Source organism: Lactuca saligna, chromosome 6 (genome assembly GCF_052625555.1).
Source record: "Lactuca saligna cultivar CGN05327 chromosome 6, ASM5262555v1, whole genome shotgun sequence".
In the NCBI taxonomy this organism is placed as follows: domain Eukaryota; kingdom Viridiplantae; phylum Streptophyta; class Magnoliopsida; order Asterales; family Asteraceae; genus Lactuca; species Lactuca saligna.
In genome coordinates this window covers 42,918,567-42,942,258 of record NC_136422.1, presented here as the reverse complement: position 1 = coordinate 42,942,258, position 23,692 = coordinate 42,918,567, and the positions used below count along the sequence as shown (strand labels likewise).

Here is a 23,692-nt window from a genome sequence, read left to right as displayed (position 1 = left end):
CCTTAGAGACAACCGCTCATATCGTGAATTTTGTTCCAACAAATAAGGTTGCTAAACTCCTCATGAGACGTGGACAAGGAAAGCACCCTTGCTCGTACATATAAAAGTTTGGGGTTGTGAATCTCGATTTCAAGAGGGTCATTCGAACCGCCACCTTCCTTAAATTAAAAGTTCATGTTTATTATTTATAATAAATCGATCGGGATTTTCTATTAAATGAGTTCATCCAAATGAAGAAGTTGGATATGAGTTTTAAGTCATATGGGTTTTAGCATCAACTTCTAGTACCAAATTCTGAATGGGATTAAGTTTAAATGCTTCAATCAATGGTTGTGAAGGGATAGTCTCTCTTAGAAACGGAAAACCCACAATAGCACAATGACTATCATCTCTGTTAATTGTGGTAATATTTGATACATAATTAAACTTGGGTTGTGTGCATTTCATTGAAATCTCCAAAGATGGGGTGTGATATTTCTCGCTAAATCTTTGGTCGTATGCATCTATAAGGGTGAGTGTGTATTTTTTCATGAGAGAGAGAGAGAGAGAGAGAGAGAGAGAGAGAGAGAGAGAGAGAGAGAGAGAGAGAGAGAGAGAGAGAGAGAGAGAGATTTATTACTAGTAAAAAATTAACATAAATAGAAAAAAACATTTAAAAAATATAGATGGGTAATTTAGTCTTTTTAAAACCAGGAATCTAAGATTTAAAACAAAATCCAAAAAATAATAATATCACAATAAGTATTTTTGTAGTTTTGTCAAAAATTAATAAACTATCTCAGATAGTATAATACCATCCAAATGGAAGCGGACCTTCCCATGATATCTAACCCACTTTCTGTTTGGAAATCCACCTCCCCAAAGAAAGATTGAAATTTAATAATCACCCATCACAATCACAAACACAAACACATATACTCACATGCCAACTAGATTCAACCGATAACGTACCCTCACCATCCCATCTGCATTTCAACATCAAGCCTATTGCAGATCAATGAAGAAGAATCGACGAAGTTTAATCTACTTGAAATCCATTCTCTACAAGCTATGACGCCGGCGATTAGATTCTTCCAATCTCGATCTGTTTACGAACGCCTTTGACCACACCTACATAAAGGTAATGATGATGAAGCGATCAGTGCGTCCATTTTTCAGTGTTCTGCTCGTCTTTGCCGCCGCCGCCGCGACTCTGTGTTTTCGGATCATTGTATCCGGCGCCTTTGGAGACATTCTTCATATTAGCGATACAGAAGCTACAGAGAAGGCTCCCTCAGTGTTTAATTCAGCTTTGTTGACGTTTGCTGCTTTTGATTTAGCTGAGAAGTCACTCAGACAAAACGTCGAGCAGCTGGTGGACATGGATTTCCGAAGCGATAACTTCAATCGCCAGCGATCGTTTCTGTCGGCGGGTAGGTACCGTATGGATACTGGTGCTAGGTCCGTTAGGCGTGGCCCTGTGGATCTCAGGTCGCCGGAGTTCTACAGTCTGTGGTTGAAATTTCGACGGTATTTACGGGATTGGTGGCGCCACCGTCGGTTTGATCCTGATGTGATGTTCGACATAGTCAACGTGTTGAAGACTGTAAACATGACCGGGGGTTTGGGATCCAGGCGGAAGTACAGGACGTGCGCGGTGGTCGGTAACAGTGGGATTTTGCTCAAGCGTAATCTAGGCGGAGAAATCGATAGCCATGAATTTGTGATCCGATTGAACAATGCTAGAATCGGTGGCTATGAACGATTTGTTGGCTCAAAAACCAGTCTCTCATTCATGAACAGCAACATTCTCCATTTATGTTCACGTAGAGGAGGTTGTTTTTGTCATCCATACGGCGAGAAAGTTCCTATAATGATGTACATGTCGCAGCCAGTTCATTTTCTCGATTACGCTCTTTGCAATTCATCTCATAAATCTCCATTGATGATCACAGATCCAAAGCTCGACGTTCTATGTGCAAGAATCATCAAGTATTATTCAATCAAAAGGTACTTGAAACAAACCGAGAAGCCATTAGAGACATGGAGCTCCGTTCATGGAGGATCCGAATTTCATTATTCCTCCGGTATGCAAGCCATCATGCTTGCTTTGGGGATCTGTGACAAAGTTAGCATCTACGGATTCGGTAAATCAGATTCAGCCAAACATCATTATCATACAAATCAGAAAAAAGAACTTAGTTTACACGATTATGAAGCAGAATATGATCTGTATGAAGATCTAGTCGCAAACCCTGAAGCCATCCCTTTCGTTTCAGATAAGTTCAAGTTCCCTCCTGTAACTATTCACAGATGACACATTGTCATCGTCTCATTGTAGCTTCTTTTACACACGTTACTCAATTCCCAATTCCCACTCTTCTTTTCTCAGATTTCTATATGAAACATTTTAATTGTTGAGAGATAAAAAATATGTAGACATTAAATTACTTCTAGTCATTGAAATGAAGTAAAAACCAAAATATATACAATGAGTAGATATATATATTCATAGAACCAAGTACATAAACACATATATAGCCGATAGTATAGTACTACCACATGATGCCCAAACATATTGCAAAATGACATCAATGATTTTTACATCAAAATAGACCATACTACCCCTAAAGTTCCTATCTTTTTAGAAAAGACCAAAAAACCCTTTACCCACATCAACCATCTTTACTCAACAGGAGTATCAGCACCAGCTGGATCAACTTCCTCATACACAACATCTTGTTCTTCAAACTTCACTCCAACCAAAAACCTTATCATCACCTGCAAACCCAAAACCCAAAGAACAAATGACCATTTTACCCTTCACGAAAATTACTTACTATTAAAACCCACAGTTAATTACCTGTTTAGGATCATAAACAGCATACTCATTATACTCGAGAGGACTATCTTTATGCTCAGATTCAACCAAACTACCACATGGCACCATGATATCATCCTTCCAAACAAAATGCTCTTTTTCATTGGTTTTCTTCCTTCCTAAACCCTTCACTCCTGCCTTTTTCTCCTCTAAAGACTCCGTATCTTCAGGCACCGAGGTTATTTCTGTAATTTCCTTCCCCAAAGAAGCCACAGCCAAAACTAGAAAACCTTCTGGCCTATCCACAGCTGTATACCCATACCTTGCAGCTTCTGCAGCCGCATCAGAACACACAATCGCCCTACCAAACTGTACACCACACTTGCTGACATCATCATAGTACAAAACAAAAAACAACATAGTACAAAAACAAAAAACAGAATGGTATAGTTATAGTTCCGTACCATGTATCCAGAAACAGGGAGTGTGCATACAGCTGGCAAGAATCCTTTATGCAAGTGCCTCAATAGATTCGAACTTCGTGTCCCTAAAGTTACGACACAATAAGATGATCTTTAACAAATTACTATAATACCCTGAGAGTGGGGAAAAGTCTCTTACTTACCACACCATAGAAGAACTTTATTTGGGAGTTTTTTGATATCATCATAAGAAGGTCCTGCACCTACTTCCACTTGAAACACATTCTCAACAGATATCCCATAGCTCTGAAAATTACAAAGATTAGATCACAAATTTACAACCGTTGGATCAATCATTAGAGAATATATAGGAAATGGGATCTTACAATCTCCCCAACTTTCACAGGCTCGTAGGTTTTTTCAACGTATTTAAGAATCATATTGTAGTCATCTGATTCCTTCTCCAAAGGTGAAATTGAGCAACCGAGTTTCTTGTATCTATCAAATAACGGGTCATCAATGGTGGATCCACTCATATCTTCTATAATCCTTGAAGCAACATTTATATCCCTCACAGTTTCAAGCACAGATGCACCCTAACACGATAACCATAAGAAGTACGTAACTTTACAGATTAAGAAATGAACAAATCAATAGATAACGATGAATTTTTTAATTTTAAATTTTGCTTACATGGTCTGCAAGATCTTGATGATCTCTGAAGATAAAAGGTCGTGTAGAGTGCAACAGTGTGAACCATCGTTGACTGAAGTCTGACCACACAGCGCTAGGTTTGTCTTCTTCCCCTTCTATCGTCTTGAATAGCTTCTCAACAAATTCAAGTAAAGTTTCTTCACCTGAAAAAAGGGACTTGGTTAACTGAATATGAATAGTAATTGAAAACTTGAAATTGAAAAAGTGAAAACTTACATTTTTGTATATGGAAATCGGTGAGCATGGCGACAGGAAGATCAGGTGCGTCAAGTCCCATCTCCATTAACGCATACCTGTAAATCTCTTGACCACAGAGCACTTTCATGAAATTAGCGACAAACGGATCAAGCTTGCAGTGAGCTGCAGCTGCTCCAAGCTGACGTAACCCTAGACCTCCATATCTGACGTCATAACCATCGTCGATGTCAATCGGGTAAAACTTTCGCGGCTTTTTCTGAATCTTCTTCTCTCGTTCCCATGGTTCGAATCCATTACCAGTCAACTCCTCGAACATTTCAGCGAACTCTTTGATTGCTTCATCGACGTTCTTCTTTTCTTCTACTCTTTCTTCTGCTCGTGGATCTGCTCCGACTTTCCCTCTTTTGTAATACAAATGGATCCGATTCTCCGGCACCATTATCAGTTGCATCACGCAGATCTCGTTAACTTTTCTTCCTCTATCGCTTACAGAAAGAGCACAGTTGTATATGATTCCGTCTTTCTCGAAGATCACACCGCCTTCTTTGTCTAATTTGCTATCCTTGTGTACGCCTCTCTTTCCATACACCTTGATCTGTTGGAATTTGAAGAACAGAGATGAGTGACGTTAATTAACTGTTAACAGAAGTTATGGAAGATGAAGAATCGTTTACTTCGGCGTTTAGAGATTCTAGCGCTTCTTGACTTGGATCTTGCATGTCCCATGGAATTCCTTTTCCGTCAACAGCGAGATCGCTAACGACGTCGTAAGCGTCCAGTGGCTGTGGTTCGTCTTTCTCGATGCTATCGTTCAGCCATGCTTCACGTACTACTGGAATACTTCGCTCTCTGTTTCATTTATTCGAGTATTTTAGATCTAGTGAGAGAAATAGAAAGAGAAGGGGAAGGAAGTAAGATAAGAAACACTCACAATGCTTCTGTAACTTTCGACGATCCTCCTCGATCTCGTTCAGAAGATGACACGACTACACACGTCACTCCGATTACATGATTTGCGACTTTTCCTCCATGTTTTTCGATCTTAGTCTTCCAATATTGCTTCAGAAGACGATGAAAACAGTGAGAAAAGGATATAGAAGTCGTAAAACTCTAAGAACAACGAGAAGAACATATTACATACATGTGTGCGAGAGAGTCGACCAGAGAGAGATATGATCATTCCTGCAAAAGGCTTATCTTTTGACTGTATATCCCTCTTCGGTTTCCCCTTCGGGTCTCGATGCTCCATCAGTAACTATACAAAAACAATGTAATCGGTTGGATCATAGCAAAAAAAACACACAATAGAATCAAGGAATATAGGGAATTACATCAGAAATGGGGGAATCCTGCACAAAATCAGGGTATTTGATAGGCTCTTCGGTTCTGGGAGGATCATTGGTGCTATACGTGCATGTAGACCACTCACTGTATGATCCTTCGCAGATGTAATTATGACCATCGTGATGCAGTGTTCCACCGCAGATAGGACACTCCTTTAACACTCCGTAGAACATCATATCTTGACTGAAGAAGCGAATATACACAAATACACAATGAAAATCTCAATGCATGCCAAGTGTTTGTGTTTATGCCTATGAGAAATTAGAACTTACCATCTAGGCACAACAGCATCATCTGAGCCTGAACTATCGGCGTTGTTAGCTTCGAGGATATCACGCATCTGCTTAATCGAGAGATGTTGACTTGTGGTTTTACAGAAGTTATCAAACTCAGCGACAATGTCAGTTAGAGATTTGTTATTCGACTTATTTCCATTGTTGTTGTTGTTATCCTCTGATTTTGGTTTCTTGTTTGGTGATTGCTCGTGTTCTTGCTTCTCCGCTTTCTGCTTTCTGGTCATGATTTTCTCTTCGTCTCCTGGAAGATGATTATGTGATCTTGTATCAACCTTCATGGTAGTGTGTGAGTATGGTGATTTCCTTGAAGAACATAAGATTTGAAGCAACAATGGCGGGGTTAAATTTATTGTGTTCTTTTTGGAGGTGGAGAAAAGAGGTGATGACACGTAGGCTGTATGTGCCTTCTCCCTGTGTTGACATCTGTATCTCTGTAGTGACACGTCTCCGCCGTTTTTACTCTCTCTTTGTTTTGTTTTTTACTATTAAAAGTGGATATTGAATTTTTGGGTAAATCCCTTACCGAGTGTAATTAAAGCGAAGTCTCTGGTCGACGTTATTGTCATTACTCCTCGACATCATCGAATATTGCAAGAGGATATATATCCTTTAATTTCCATGTCATTTTTTTATTTTTTTATTTTAATTGTTTTTCACTTATTGTTTTCGTTTCCTTCGAAACTTGTAACTTATACGGATTGATAAATTAAAATGATAAAATTAATATTCAAATTTATTTGGATGAAATGCTATAATTTGGTAATTTTTAAAATACAATGTTACATCTGGAAGAAATAAAATCAATGCTATGATCAATAAATCAACAAAAATACGTTGACATTTCTTGTCAATTATATAATGTCTTAACGAGGAAAAAAAATTATGATTCAATTTGAGTATTAAGAAGTCATGCCTGAATAAATTGAGAATCTAAAAAGATACAATAAACTTTAGGAACTAATTCTTAAATATACACTACCAACCAACACTTTAACAATTAAATTGACTATGAATTAGGAAGTAATCACCACAACCCCAAATGCATTGAGCATTAGAAGACATTTGTAGAGACACAAATATGATGTTATAGCTGAGTATATTTAACAATACATTGCTGTAATAAGAAAAAATGAAGTAAATTACCTTTTTCCAACAATTTACACAAAGATGCAATAATACATAATTATTTTTTTTACATTGTTATTTCTTGAATATAGATTTAAAAAAAGGGTTTAATGCTAAATGCACTTTGACCTAAGCAACCTATTGTAACCTCAAAAAGACTAGCAAACTTTTTATGAAAAAAATATCTAAACTCTTAAATTGCTCGAATAAAACTTATTATAGCTGATTTACTCGGTTTTGTTGATTCAACCATCCTACCTTGAAGTAATGAAATTACAATGTAATTTCAAAATTGATGGACATGTAAAAAAAGATGAAAATGGTTAAATAGATGGACTTATTTAATTATAAAACCAAGAAATTACTATAAATTTTATAAAGTGTTTTGTTACTAATATATATATATATATATATATATATATATATATATATATATATATATATATATATATATATATATATATATATATATATATATATATATATATATATGAATCTTAGGAATAATGAAGTTATCATTTTTTTTGGCAGAATTGATCCTTTTATTATTGTTGAGTTTCAAAGTTAGGAATAGTAAATTTGGATGTTTTTATGTCAACTTTGCTCTATATTCTTTAGCCATTTTGATACTTTTTGTCCTTGCAATCAATATTTTTACATTTTAGAAACCTTTTAATATTTAAAGTTTGGTGACAAAACTTTAACGGTTTGACAGTTTTGACCCCTTTTCTAAAAACTTGTTAATTCCTACCCCTTTAATTCTTTACCCATTTTGACACTTCTGGTCCTTGAAGTCAAAACTTTTATATTTTTTTCATAAAAACATTAAAAAACGGTCCGAGGCAAAGCCCGTGTTTTTCATCCTTGCACTTTCTACGTCTGTCATATTTATCGATTCGGAAACAAGATCGAAAGTTTTTGGCCCCCACGTAGCGGGGTAACCTTTCTAGTTATGAAAAAGAAAATGTCATCATCTTGAAAAACCTTTAAAAGAGATTAAAAAAAAAAAAAAAAAAAGATATATTAAGTGAGATACGAATATTTTCTAATTTATAATATAATTTGCATGGATGTATTTTTAAGTCTACGATGTAACTTGTATTATTATTATTAAGTCTACGATGTAACTTGTATTATTATTATTTTCTTTTTGATTCATTTTTTCCAAAAGGTTTTTCACTTTTTTATAATTGACCATAATCCTATAATAATTATTTCATTCGTACTATACATAAAAAGATCAATTTGTATGCAACCTCTAATTTACATTATATCTGACACATTGAACTGAATGATATATGAAGTTTTATATTTTTATAATTATAATTTTAAGGAGTTATATATGAGCGTAATAAAATAGTTTTAAAAGAATTTAGAAACATGGTTATAAATAAGCTATCATATTTCAATCTAAATTAGCAAGGTTAGTCCCTTACTGCTCATGCAATATTATGATTGGTTAGTTAAAAAAAAAAAAAAAAACCATAATGCAAGGCTACAATGTGTGAGTTTTAAAAAAACAAAAGTCAAATTGCAATATTATAATTGCTTAGTTAAAAGAAAAAAAAAGAATCAAAAACTTATAATACAAGTAAATAAAGAACACACCAAAAAAGTAGATCAAAAACCTTATTTAATGCACGTATGTCTAATTATTTGTAGCTTCCTTAAATGTTTGGGTGTGTTGTACTGCATCATATGAAGAAACTAATGTTAATCATATGATCTAAATCAAAATCCTATGTAGTTGAAAATGGCCGTTACCTGAATTCATAATGTCAAACTCCAATGTGAAACCGAAATTAATACCGAAATACTAAAATTGATCTTCTCTCTCAGTTGATGTTGTGTTTCCCTCTCTAACACAATCTTATAATCCTCTTTTTTAATGTCAAATGATAGAAAATTGAACAACACCAATGTCCTGCTTTTATTCACCATCATATTGATCTCCTTGTTTTTGAGGTTTTACAATTTACATGTATACGTAGCAAAAAACCCCAAGATTATAGTGCTAACGGTTATTGTCTAAGTTCAAGCAATTAACATTATAGCTAATAAATTATGTTCTTTTTTTTGTCATTGAAACCACATGATTTATGTTCCTTTTGTATTGACATTAGTTGATATGCATATTAATTAATAATACAATCATATTGAAATATTTGAATTCCAAAGCATTAAAATTTTCCATATCAGTCACTTTGTTGCAAAATGTATTAATTCTACATATTTATGTATTAATATAATATATGAGGTTACACTATACCTTTTATATATGCACTCCAATGCTTCTTTAAACTCTATAAGACTTGATACATATAAATGATCCAAGATTTGCAGATCAATAAACAATATTGAGTCAATGAAACAAACATTAGAATCAAAATGTCCATGTTTTTTTCTTTAATGTAAAGAAAGAGCAACCTAAATATGCTAAAATGAAAACAAAGCCACTCTAAAATTGAATACACCAAATTCATATACATGAGGTAATACAACACAAATTAGCATATATCAATCCTAATGTAATCACAAAATTAAAAACTAGAATGATATATGTATTCATTAAATATTGTTTTTACCTTATTGAACCTCTTCTTCTGCAACACATTCCCCTTCCATCTCCGTCAACCTAAAAGAAGAAAACCAAAGACCCTAAGTTATGCTCATATAAATAATATTTATATTGAAACCATATGAAATCAATCAACTGAATGAGTGAGGACATAATTCAAATTTACAACTTCACATTCATCAAAAATAGTATGATCATTCCCTTCTCAGCCACAAAAGACTACTATCATCTGCTCTCTCACATTTATGTCTTCGATCAGAAAGGAAATAGATGATATGGACATTACATCGAGCACCTGGTGTGCACAAGCAACATTATCATTATGAATTCAAGCATGAGATTTCCCTCGTTAACACAAAGAAAACAGAAAAGTAAGAAAATATAATAAATTTACCTCTCGTGGTTTCATGTTTGATATCTTCTGGTTCAAAGATTTGCTTAATTAGTTTTGGTTGTGGGGAAAAGATTAAAACCCTCTCTATATAAATCCTGAAAGATATCAAGGAACCTATCCAAAAGCAAAGCATCATACTCACAAGTTTTTCTAGGCGGTGTCTATTTCCATCGCATTTGTAGCACACACACACAAACCAGAACACAAGGTCAATGTTTTACTTCTTTCTTTTCAACATTGAAAAATGAAACTAAAACTAAAACAAAGGAAATTGGAAGAAGAAAAGAAAATGAAATTCATGATTTGGTTCCTCATATCATTGTCACTTACACATAATCCCTGATTTTGTGGGATAGATTGGCAGTTTCATTTGATTGAAACCAATTTAAAAGGATAGTATACGGGCGCATGGAATTTAAAATAAGAGAAGGGTAAAGCCGAAAATTCACTTTGGTATTTTGAGCAGGAAAATCCGAATGGGAGGTGCTTAGACCGGAGGGAGTGGGAGGGAAGCTTCCTCACTTTTTGTGGGCCATACCATTTTTCCCTCACATTTCTTTTCCTCACCTAAAACTCAAGGAATGGGTGGGAAGCCCCCCTCACTATTTTTTTATTTTTAAAAAGGGAGATCTCCAATAAAGTCATAAAATTTTGGCTCGGTTTACGTTTTAGCCCTAAACTAATTTTTGTTTACGAAAAAATCCTAAAACCGGAAAAAGTATGCATTTTAACCATTTTTGACTGGTTGGAACCGTCAACAAATTAATTTGGAACTATTTCATAAACTGACCCAAAATATTGGGACTATTTCACAAAATGACCCAAAATATTGGGACTTTTCTGCAAAAAAAAAAATATTAGGAATTTTCTGCAAACAAAAACCTTATTATTATTATTATTATTATTATTATTATTATTATTATTATTATTATTACTGTTATTATTATTATTATTATTATTATTATCCAACAGATCCACAATAAATATTTACATTGGTGATCCATATCAAAATTAGAAAATATTAATTAAAATATCTTATTTAATAGAAAGTAATATGACTTGTTTTGCTTTATCACACAATATCTACTACGTTTTCAAAAAAACCACAAGGATCAAATAATGAAAAAGAGCAACACACATGTTGGTAATTTAAATACTTACACACAAGACATACATGCATATCACACGCTTACTATTTGTAAACAATTTGAAAAACCAGTAGCTTCTTTTAAATTGTTAAATATTAATATTCTGAATTAAAAACAATAATAACAAATGTGAAATGATCATATACAATGTTAGAATATACAAACAGACATTCATGATTTTAATGCTTAAAGCATTACCATCCACTCAATTTTCACCTTTATAAAATGTCTTTAATATTTTTTAAATTTAAATGTATTTATATGTATTATTAACAATATTAATAATAACAAAATTAAAAAAATGGTATACTTATTTATATTTTTAATAATAATAATAATAATAATAATAATAATAATAATAATAATAATAATAATAATAATAATAATTATTATTATTATTATTATTATTATTATTATTATTATTATTATAAGGTTTTTGTTTGCAGAAAAGCCCTAATATTTTTTGTTTTTGCAGAAAAATCCTAATATTTTGAGTCAATTTATGAAATAGTCCCAAATTAATTTGTTACCGGTTTCAACCAGTCAAAAAGGATCAAAATGCAAACTTTTGCCGGTTTTTAGGACTTTTTCGTAAACAAAAATTAGTTTAGAACTAAAACATAAACCGGACCAAAATTTTAGGATTTTATTGGAGATTTCCCTTTTAAAAAATATATATATTTCATACATATATTATACTCATTTTGTAGGGAATTAAAAATCATAAATTTTGATATATTTTTTTAATAGGTATATAATTTTATAAATATTAAAAAAGATAAAAGAAAAGAAAAAAAATAAATGGACAAATCATGTGAGGAGTGAGAATGCGGGATCCCCACCCCCACCCACTTCCCGCGCTAGCCTTCCTGCACCCACGGTGCGGTGTTCCCCCTGTGCGGGAAACTTCCCACACCTCTCCCCGCTCGCCACTCCGTCCGGATTTAGAGAATGTCACGTTGCAAAATTGGTTTTATTTACTAGATTAGGGGATTTTTTGGTTTACTTCTCACTTGTTGAATAGGTATTTTTTTATAATGATGTTTATGAGTTGAAACACTTAAAAAAGATATATGGGATCATATGCATGTTTAATCATAATTGGTGTATTTTTATAAAAATGTTTGGTCATCAATATGGTGGACATTTGAGAATTTCTCATGTTAGAGGAGATGATACCAAATTACTAGTTTTTAAAGAGAGTGTTTGTATATTTTTTTATTCGATATTTGACTATCTTTGCTAATTTCTTTTAGTTATTACATTGTTCAATATCTTTGTTTTTGTTTTAAATTGTTATATCGAGAAACAATTTATAAATTTGAATTAAAAGATTGAATCTCTTTTTCTAAGTAGAAGAGTTAATTATATATGATATGTTAATTATATAATTGTTTTAACTACATACATTGTGTTAGTTACAAAAAACATAGTTCAAGTAATGTCAGTTGTATATTAGTTACATTTTGTAATTATAGCAACAGTAATTATAAAATATTGCTTGGTTCACTAATAAATTAGTAGGCATTAAAATTCTGAACAACTCGAACTACCACCGGATGGAACACCAACTTGCTTAGGACATGCTCACCCTCCAGGTTTTTCTCTTAATAATGGTGCCAAGAAGAGCTTCTCATGTGGATGACCAACACAAAAGAAGGATGGATTGTTTTCTCCTTCTAATAATAATTCAACGCATAACAAATTTTCCTTGATAGAATATTTATCGGTTACCATTGATATGGTTCAAACAATGTGACACGCTATGAATGGATGTCACTTTATAAATATAAAAGAGTATGGGATGTTGATAAAATTGCCTGAATTAGAAGTCTATGTAATGAACATCACGTGAACTTTCTCCGAGTTTAAGAAACAAAATCACAAACATGGACTTGCCTATGACTAGAGCTTTTTAGGTCAGATTGTTCTTTGAGTTTTGAGTATTCTAATGCTTACGGTACGCTGGGAGTCATTTTTGTTATTTGGGACCCAAGTATGTGTGTTAAAAGTAAATTTGTTGTTCATGACAACTAATGAGGTATGTACCTAATTAACAATGTATCTCCCTACGAACCATAAAAGTTGGAACCGATCTTTGGGTCGCCATGCCGAGGAACGAAGTTCCACCCAAACAAGCAAGGTTGGTTAAATGAGTGAACGTTAAGTCCAAGCAATGGGTAGCACCAGCAACAATCCTATCACTATACAGGTCATATTGTACTTAAGCCTCATGATAGTTCATAAATAATTAATTGATAAGAGTAATGACCTCTCCTTAGTACCGCTTTTGTACCTTTGGTAACGAGGGCACTAATGGTGGTTAGACCATCGTTAGTACATAGCACACCGGATAACCATATTCCGAGGAAGGCTAATATAAAGGTAGCCCAGGCGGATCATCAAAGGTACATAAACACTGTAACATCCTAAAAATCAGAAGGTAAAAATTTTATTTTAGAATTAACCATAAACACCATTTATCCTTTTCAATCATTCAAAAGTATATCAGGGCAAAAATAGTTATGAGAGTACAATCCAAAATTATAAAGTTGCGGAAACATGGGTGGATGCGCTGCGATAACCATAAAGCCGTAAGTACAAAGTTTAGTGAGTTCCCCAAAATACCACATACCATAAATAAAAGGAAATAAATGCTATGGGCCAAATCATAGTCATATAATCATTTCCTGCCATGGGCCAAACCGTGGTCTTTCCATTCAGTGCCGAGGGCCAAATCTCGGTGTTGCATACAAGTGTCAGGGTCAGATCCTGATCTTTCATACAAATGTCAGGGGCAGATCCTGTTTTTTCATATAATTATCACATGGCATCAAGCGTTCTACGTCACAATGTAAAGTTCTGCTTGGATGTGGGTTACCCTCTTGTATGTGTAAATGAGTTGAGTATTTCCTATAAATAGGAAGTGAGTGACTCCCATTACGCAACGCTCGTGTTTCATGTTTGGCATAATTATAAAATATGTATTTATGTCGGTCGATGGTTGTAACCTCTTAAGAATAAGTGAAAGATAATTATTCAATTATATGTTATATGCGTGGACATTTCACAAATATTATGTGAATATAATATTTGTGTATAAAAAAAATTAAATTATTTTAAAAACTTAATAAATATGGCTAAAACAAACGTTAAAAATAAAAAGATTATTCAGGATAAATAATCTTAACGAAAGTTGTAACGAACCTAAAATTACAAATTATATGTTATAAGATGTATTTGGTTTAAATACATTTAATGATTTTATTAAATGTATACCCTTTCGATAATAATTGACCGGGTACTTTTTACGACGTTAATTACTGTTTATAAATTATTTGGAAATTTTCTTATTATAAAAGGTATAATGATTTTATTAATAAATAGTTAAGGGATTATAATGTAATTTGGAGGATATATTGTGTTAATACAAGAATAACTGAAAGATCATAAATATAACTATAATTTGTAAATTGCAAACCAATATACCTAAGAAATATCAAATTAATTAATTTAAATATATTAATTAAATGTAACATTTCATAACTAACCTTCTATAATGGTTGACCTATGTTAATTCCTACATCCACACAATACTTAGTAACGATACTTGAATCTCTCTCTCTTTATATATATATATATATATATATATATATATATATATATATATATATATATATATATATATATATATATATATATATATATAAAGAGAGAGATTCAAGTATCGTTACTAAGTATTGTGTGGATATATGAATTAACATAGATCAATCATTATAGAAGGTTAGTTATGAAATGTTACATTTCATATATATATATATATATATATATATATATATATATATATATATATATATATATATATATATATATATATATATATAGAGAGAGAGAGAGAGAGAGAGAGAGAATGGTTCAATTGAGAAAAAAAAGGTTGAGAATGAGGAAATCATTATCAGTCAATCATTTATTTTTGCCGCAAAAGCCTCCAACGTACCGGCGAAAATACTAAAGGATTGCACATGTGTTTTCCAACAAAGCATGTTTCCTTAAACTATCCTAAGCATTACCATAATATATACAAAAACATAGTTTTTTCGTTTTTTTTTTTTTTTTTAATTTTTAATTTTTAAGAAGCCATTTTTATTGAAAACTAATTTTTAATATACCAAAATTCATGATTTTTTATTCTCTAAAAATAGACATCCATATTGATATAGTTTTAAGATAAAATAATTTTTTTTTATATTTCCAGATATCGTTATTTATAAGTTAATAAAAATGAATCTGATTTTTACTACAGTACATTCGTTATTCACTTATTTAAATATTAGACGATGCATTCACTACGATTAATTTTTTTTATTCAATTTAAGTATCATTAATATATGAATATATCATATACTAAACATAGTATATTCATATTTAAATATTAGACGATCATTCACTTGTGAATATTATATAGTATATTCAGTTGTGAATGTTAGATGATATATTCACTTATGAATATTAGATGAAATTTTCATATGTGAATATTATATAATATTACATGGTGTATCACATGAGAATAGTACATAGTATATTCACTTATGAATAATGGTTGATATATTCATATGTGAATATTGCACAATATATTCATATATGAATATTACAATGTATTTTCAGAAATATATATCATTTTTATATGTTATTCACATATGAATAACATACCGACTTTGTTTTCTGTTTTAATAATCACATATTGATTCAGGTGAGAAAACATATTCATATGTGAATATAACGTGGTAATTTAGTTTATGCATTTCATCAAACAATTGGAGTGTATACTAGTTAACTTTTTTAAAAATGTGATAAATATGATACTTTGACTATTTAAATCTTAGAAAATAGTAGATTGGTAGGGAAATATATGAAAATTTCAAACAAAAAATGATTTGATCTTTTTCTAACCTTAATTTCGATGTTTTATTTGATGAATGATGTTGAACGAATGATACAAATTGCATTTTTGTTGATTATCGGTGATGTTGTTCTAATGATGTTGGGAGTATTATTAATCGTAGATCTTGAAGATATGTTCGTATTCAAGCAGAATTGAAGGTTTGATTGAAAAAACAAAAAACGAATGAATTTTAACTGTTATCTAATTCTCTACACTTACGTATTTGTGATTGAAGGCTATTATATCATATTTATAAGTTTGCCACCGTATCCTTTATGTTTAGATGGTTATTAAATTAGTGGCTGAGAATAATTCCCCTATTCTGAACTTTTTTTATTTTTTCAATTGAACCCACCTCTCTCTCTCTCTCTCTCTTTCTCTCTCTCTCTCTCTCTCTATATATATATATATATATATATATATATATATATATATATATATATATATATATATATATATTCACTAAGGTGATGTATTTTTTTTGACAAAAGTGTTTTTGAACTTTTATGTTTGTGGATGGAAAGCCATTTGAAAAAAATAAACAGTTTGTTTTTCACAAAACAAGACATAAAAAAGTCTTTTAGACATTTTTCTAAAAACAATTATTATTATTATTATTATTATTATTATTATTATTATTTTGGAAGACATTTTCTAAGACCGAAGGATATACCCACCTTTCACTTTTTGCATGTTATGTTAGTTTTTCCCTCACTCTCATTTCACTAAAAAACGATAGAAAATAGTCATCTCTCACTAACTTTCACTTTATTTTATTTTCTAAATAAAAATAATTTTTAAGATTTATAATTCAAAAAATTAAGATAATTTTTTAAAACTGATTAATAAACACAAAAACTAATTAAAATAAAATACTTCATTACTTAATAAAGATACATAAAAATAATACATATAAAACAATCAAGATTAAAAAAACCTTGAAAACAACCAATATTAAAAAAAAACACAACCTAAATTTAAAAAGAAAAAAACGACCAAGAAAACATAATTAAGAATTAAATAATATTTAAATTTGAAAAAAAAAATTAAAATAAGTCACTCGGAATTGGCGTCCTCGTCTTCGTCATCTAAATCATCGTCTGAGTCCTTGACGAGCATATCTGATTCTTCATATTATTCGTCAAACAAATTATGATGTCAATACTCTGTCTGGGGCTAATTATTGGATTAGGTGTCTAAGCTCATAACTATATTTGGTATGTACTTGATTTGATTATGAACATGGTCCTTTTGGGTTGCCTTCACTCATGTAACTTGATAAGATGACTAATGGAGAGAGAGAGAGAGAGAGAGAGAGAGAGTAAGATTTATTATATGAATAATAAATTAGTACTTAGAATGATTTTATTAATATATTATTTGGAAATCATATTATTAATTAGTAATTGATTAGAAATTAATCTAGTATTAATTTTGGGATTAAAGGAATTGCTTAATAATGGAGGGACGAGTTTTACAAATCACTGATAGTTGAAAAGTTGGGCTGATGGACTCCTTTGGGAGGACTGGACGAAATCTATAGGAGGCCATATAGAATTCGTCCAAGGCTTCTAATTGAGGAGGTCCATGGACTGCTTAAGGTCCAAGCAAGGAAAATTAGGGTTTCCACTTGAAAACACTAGCAACCATAACTGTTTAGACACCCTAATGCATGGATTTTCGGTCATTCTTGTTTTGGAAGAACCCTGGCCGATTTCTTCATCTCTTCATCATCATTCTTTGCATTGGGTGTTTGTGACTCCATTACATGTGCAACACTTGGGGCACTAAGCTTTCAAGAGTCAAGGATATTCAAGGATTGTTCTTGTTATTATAACATAACAAGTGAGGTAATCATCAAACCCTAATATATATGTGAATTTCGAAATTGTATATAATAGATCTAGACTTCACTGCTTTGATTGTAATTTGCATGTTCAATAGAGAAAAACTTAGATCCAAATCAATTAGGGTTGCACGATCACATAGGATTGTAGATATGCTCAAAACCCATCACTAACAACCCTATAAACGTGCTCCACCAAATCCGCATGAAGGGCGTGATGAATGTCGCGATCGTGTATTTCTCTTCCATTTGCCCTATTCTCTTGTGTACCAATGACCACTCCTTCGACATCTGGCAAAACTTCGTTTCCATTATATCGACATATCACTCTTCCTTTATCTTCTAGACTTATATTATGCAACATGATGCACACACACATTATGTGTTGCAACCTTTTCACTTCATATGATCGTGCCCCGACTTGTAGTACTTGTTAACGCCTCTTGAGTACACCATATGTTCGCTCCACGTCCTTCCTAGCTAACTCTTGTGCATGTTCAAACTTTTTTCTTTTTTCGTCGCTCAGACATGTGAACAATTTCACAAAAACAGGTAAGGTAGGATATATCCCGTTAGTAAGATAGTAACCACGCTTATATGCTACCCCATTTGCTTGAAAAGGTACATTGTGCGACTTTCCAAGGTAGACGTCGTTGAATACCGATGACTGGTCTAGAACATTGATGTCATTGTTTGCACTAGCTGGAACAAAGAATGCATGACATATCCAAAGATCATGTGATGCGATTGCTTCTAGAACAATCGTCGACTCTCTGTGGTTAACTTGCATGTATTGACCACGACATGCGTTGGGGCACAATGTTCAAGAGCAATGCATGAAATCAATACTACCTAGTATTTCCGAAAATCCATGCTTATTATCATGTATCGTGTACAATTGTGAACATTGGTGATGGTTGGTTTGCGCAAATATCATTGCCCCCAAACCAAAGTAATAGCTTTCGCAAACTTTTACACACTTTCCCGTATAGTATGCTCGGACATTCTCAGATACTCGTCATTTTTGTCTGTGCCCATATCGTGACGTGAACTTTGACCTTGTTGGTTTCGAAAATACACCGCCATGACGGAACTGACAAATAATGCGGCTTCTCGAACCGTCGAATCGGAGAACGAAGATGACGAAATTGTGTTTTAGTGGGTTTATTGAGGGAATATGTAAAAATAAGTGTGAAAATTAATTTAGGTTGGTTTGGTATTTATAGGGTGATAAATGAATTAAAAGAAAGTTGAAAATTTTAATGTTATTGCCGTTGAAAAAATAAGAAATAAAAAAAATCTATTTTTACTATATATGACCGTAGGAATAAGAAAAAGAAAAAGAATCGGCCAATCAGATGAAGAGAGAGGAGGTAGGGAAGTCTCCTCTCACTCGGAAACCGCACCAATCAAACCGCGGTCACGACATAGTGTTCCGACCACCGTCGCCATCATTGCTGCCACCGTTACCACCTCCGTCCCCACCACCACCACCTCTACCATTTCCACCATCTCGTTCACCAAAACAACAAGTTTTTTTTTTTTTTTTTTTTTTGTATGAAGACTAAAGTGAAAGAGAAAAAAAAATGTCCACATTTTATTCAGAAACATGAAAAAATACCAAAAATATTTTACCTTCTAAAATATAAATACCACCTAAATATTTTTTTATACATATTTTGTTATTTAATTTGTTTAACTTGTTCATAAAATACCTTTATTAAAGTCAATATAAATTTCATTGTATACTTTTACCATTCATAAAATACCTATTAAGGCCGATATAAATCCCGTTGTATTCTTTTAGCCAATAATTAATTTTCTATACAAAAATAATCTTTTTTTTTAATGCATGTTTAATCCTAAAAGATATTACAACCACCACCCACGATCAATAGGTGTCAAATATGTTCTAAAATTAATCTTTGTAAAAATTGATGAAGCAAGGCATTATTACTAAAATAAAATTTACACATGTGTCCAAGAAAACCAAGGACATATGTCACACCGACACCTAGAGGAACATTTGGTATGGGCTGCTACGTTTCGGCCTTCCATTTGACCGTCTAGTCCATGAGAAAAAGGATACAAAGATCAGTTAACTCCAGGATAAAATGTCCAGAGCCTGTCATGTGGGAAAGAAGCGAACCACTCTGGCCACCGACTCAACGTTTAGCTTTTGCGGTTCACGTCGAGTATTCTATAGAATTTTTATTTTAATAAATGATTAATATTATAAAAATTTTAAATTTTTAACGTGTAATTAAAAAAAAAACTATAATATTTTATTATTATTGTTATGATTACAACTTTCTCGCAAAAGTATCATTCTAACCCACTTAACGAGTTTTATAGTTAACTTTATTATTATTATTATTTTTTTTTGCAAAATCAGTCATAAAAAGTTCAAATTTGATTATTGAGTTTGCAAAAAATTACACTACATGATTTTTTAACTTTATTTTTCGTTTTTTGTATACTTTATTTATTTTCGGTTTTTTATAAATATATATACATTTTGTAATTTTTTTTTGTATATATTTTATCTATTTTCATTTTTTAACTTTATTTTTCACAATTTTTTTTTTCTATTTATTTAGTGTACATATTTAATTTTTTCATCTTTTTATTTATTTATTTTTTTTCTTATTTTTATTCCAATTCTTTTTTTTTTTTTTTTTTTTTTTGTATTTTTAACTTTTTATTGACGTTTTTTAAAAAAATAAAAAATATATTAATATATTAGAGTATATTACAATTTTGATAATTTATACTTTTTGTAATTTTTTATTTTTATTCAAGTAAATAAAATAGTTATGTTTATATTTGTAATTTCGGTACAACTTATTTTTTATTTTTTTTTCTTTAGTGCTATTATATTTATGTCATGAAAAAATAAAAATTAAAAAAAAAATAGCTTGTTTATTGAGAATTAGTGTTTTAATGTATATATATTTATAAAAAAACCGAAAATAAATGAAGTATACAAAAAATAAAAAATAAAGTTAAAAAATCATGTGGTTTATTTTTTTACAAACCTCAAATACCAAATTTAAACTTTTTAGGACTGATTTTGCAAAATTTTTAACCAAGTAAAGTATGAAACCCGTTAAGTGGGCTAGAATAATAATTTTACGAGAAAGTTGTGGCCATAACAATAATAAAAAAAATATTATAGCTTTTTCCAATTACGCGTTAAAAATTTAAGACTTTTATAATATTAGTCATTTAATAAATGAATAAGATTATTTTTTTTATTGATAAGTGTCATATTATTAGAATTCTTTATTAATATTATGTCACATATAATGCTACTTATCAATTTATTAATTATCAATTTTAAAATTCAAATTTTAAATTTCCAACTTTAATTATATTAAATTAATAATTGATTATTTATTTAAAATTTTTCACTCTAATTATATTAAATTAATAACATTAGATTAAAAAATAAAATAAAATAAAATAAACACAGATTATAAGGTGAGACACCATCTCGTATTTATTTAAATCAACGATTATAATTTTATATAACTAAAAAATATCTTTTAAGTAATAATTTATTAATAATTTCGATTTTTTAATAAAAAAATCTTTTTATTTTATAACCGTAGTTTTTACGGATTATAAACTAGTATAAGATAAATCCGTCTTTTCCTTCCTAAAAATATATCATTTCATGTTGAGAGTTACCTTTCTAAGAGTGGTATCACACTTTCCATATTGACGTTGCCGTCATGTAGATTTTGCGACATATTTTTAAAAGTTTGTCATTTATAAAATTCGATTTGTCACTTTTGCCATATTATTTATATAAAATTAATCAATTTAAACAATTTAATTATTATAAAAACTTAAATTCCATTAACTTGAAATAAAATTACAACACATTTAAAAAAAAAATACATATACATTAAAAATACAAAACATATAAATTAAAATTATGAAAGATAGAAATTAAAATACGAAATCTAGATAATTTATAAATAGACCTATATTATATATATATATATATATATATATATATATATATATATATATATATATATATATATATATATTTTGCAATCTTGTGGCCTTTAACGTCAATTTTTTTTCTGCGCCTGGTAATGTTGCTAATAGTTTTTTTGTTAAGATCGTCTTGTCACAAGATTTTTAATTCTCTTTTACAACACTTAAGTATTGCTCCAAAGTAGCGTTCAAGTTGTCTATTTTGCTTGTCATTTTTTCGATGTCACTCGAACTACTTGCGGCCCTTTTACCCTTTGACTTAGCTTGGTATTTTCCCTTTGGACGACTAGCTATTGGAACCTTAATAGGCCCATCTTCATTGAGGTCAATCTCGACATGCATTTCCGAAGATTGGCTATAAGTGGTTTTAGATATTTTGGTTCTTTTAGAAAAACCATCCGTGAACGATTCTGAAGTTTGGATATGTTGCCACTTTTTTGACACATTCACAACATTCCAAACATAAAGAAATTTGAAAGATGCTCCCTTATCACCCCGGTAAAGTGCTATAGCTTTTTGCTAGATTGTTTTATTGTTTGCACAACTTTGCCATTGTCGCGTCATGTTCGAAAATATCACATTAAACTCCATTACAACTTTGTTAGTGTTCATCCACTTTGAGTAAACTTGATCTTTGTTTCTTTAGCCTCCAAGTTCATTTTCGATAGAAAACAACTAGTAACTTTCCAGAAAAAGTTGGCTCATCTTGATTTTCCGTACCTTTGGGTCTTTCGAAACATCTACCCACGCACGACCTAACAACGTTTCTTCCTCCGGTGTCCACTGCTTGGAAGGTGCCTTGCCTTTTTTTCTTCGGTTCTGGTTGATGTCAAATCTCTTCTGGGTCAGATTTTGTTCCGGGTACGGCTTCAGGTTGTGAGTGAGTTTCAAATTGGGTCTGGGATTGGAATTGGAATTACGAGTTGGGGAGGTGGTCAAATGGGTTGAACTCATTTTCTTGCTGGGATTGCACTTGAGGTTAGAATTGAATTGGGTTTGGGATTGAGATTAAGATTGATATTGGAATTGTGGTTGCCTATGGATGGGATATATGTAGCATGTGCCGACATAATGGTAACTAGGAGGTGAATAAATAAAGCGAGCGCTTTGATTTTGGATGAAGGTAGGTGATAAAGGTGAGATTGGGTTTGTGTTTTTGGTTTTTTCTTGCTAGTTTTTGGGATGGAAGAGGAACCCATTTTTTCACAAATATGGAAAGTTTAAGTGAAAAATGAAAGATATTAGTGTGGTATATATGGCATCCCCTATTTTCAAAACCAAAAAACCTTTTCTTTACGCTTTCAAAACCATATTATATTTGTTTGCGGAAAATATCAGTACAATAAAACATTTTACGGAAACTGTCTCATTTTATTAAAATATCTTGAGTAAAGATGTTTTTTCAAAATAAAAACCCTAAAGATGTCATAATCAATACAATACATAAGTTACATCGTAAAGACCTAGCGGTCATAAACACTATTACAAGTTGTCTCTTAATCACTTGACATCCTAATCCAGTTCGGGCAACTTTAATCCTGCTACATGTGATGCATATAGTTCGAGTGGATCCGGTTTGGGAAAACCTGGTGAGACACAGGGTTTTCAATCCCACAATATTATTATGATAATAATCCATAATTATCAAACCTACAAAACCAACTATTACCAAACATTATAGATATATAATCCAGTGAAGATATCTATAAGTTATTACACCCATACATACCCAACCCAATCGATTCTCAAAGATCCTAATCCACGATCATCATGAGGAATCACCTCACCAGATGATGGTTTGACTACACAACTAGGGGATTACATGGCCGATGTAAGTCATAAAGGTAACCCGATAAATAAGATTATTTGACGAA

General features: G+C 31.4%; 1 protein-coding gene and 1 pseudogene across 1 annotated transcript; one reads left to right on the top strand and one right to left on the bottom strand.

The window, feature by feature from the left end:
• The first annotated feature begins 820 nt into the window (after positions 1-820).
• On the top strand, positions 821-2,370 carry LOC145001857 (beta-1,6-galactosyltransferase GALT29A pseudogene; annotated as a pseudogene).
• Positions 2,371-2,462: 92 nt separating this feature from the next.
• Positions 2,463-6,212, bottom strand: LOC145001858 (poly ADP-ribose polymerase 3). Its single transcript, XM_078961194.1, has 12 exons — positions 5,751-6,212; positions 5,466-5,661; positions 5,276-5,389; positions 5,066-5,193; positions 4,809-4,983; positions 4,153-4,729; positions 3,916-4,079; positions 3,609-3,818; positions 3,426-3,528; positions 3,265-3,347; positions 2,843-3,169; positions 2,463-2,760 (listed from the first exon to the last, which is right to left on the bottom strand). The coding sequence occupies exons 1-12, from the start codon at positions 6,050-6,052 to the stop codon at positions 2,665-2,667; spliced, it is 2,475 nt and encodes an 824-aa protein (XP_078817320.1). The 5' UTR covers positions 6,053-6,212; the 3' UTR covers positions 2,463-2,664.
• Between the last annotated feature and the right edge of the window lie 17,480 nt (positions 6,213-23,692).

Bases quoted from the DNA above. Each gene is read 5' to 3' on its own strand.
- LOC145001858 (XM_078961194.1), bottom strand. From the start codon at position 6,052: ATGAAGGTTGATACAAGATCACATAATCATCTTCCAGGAGACGAAGAG. The intron at 5,662-5,750 runs GTAAGTTCTAAT...TCGCTTCTTCAG, and splicing joins GATGCTGTTGTGCCTAGATG to TCAAGATATGATGTTCTACG. The intron at 2,761-2,842 runs GTAATTAACTGT...TTGGGTTTGCAG, and splicing joins CTGTTTATGATCCTAAACAG to GTGATGATAAGGTTTTTGGT.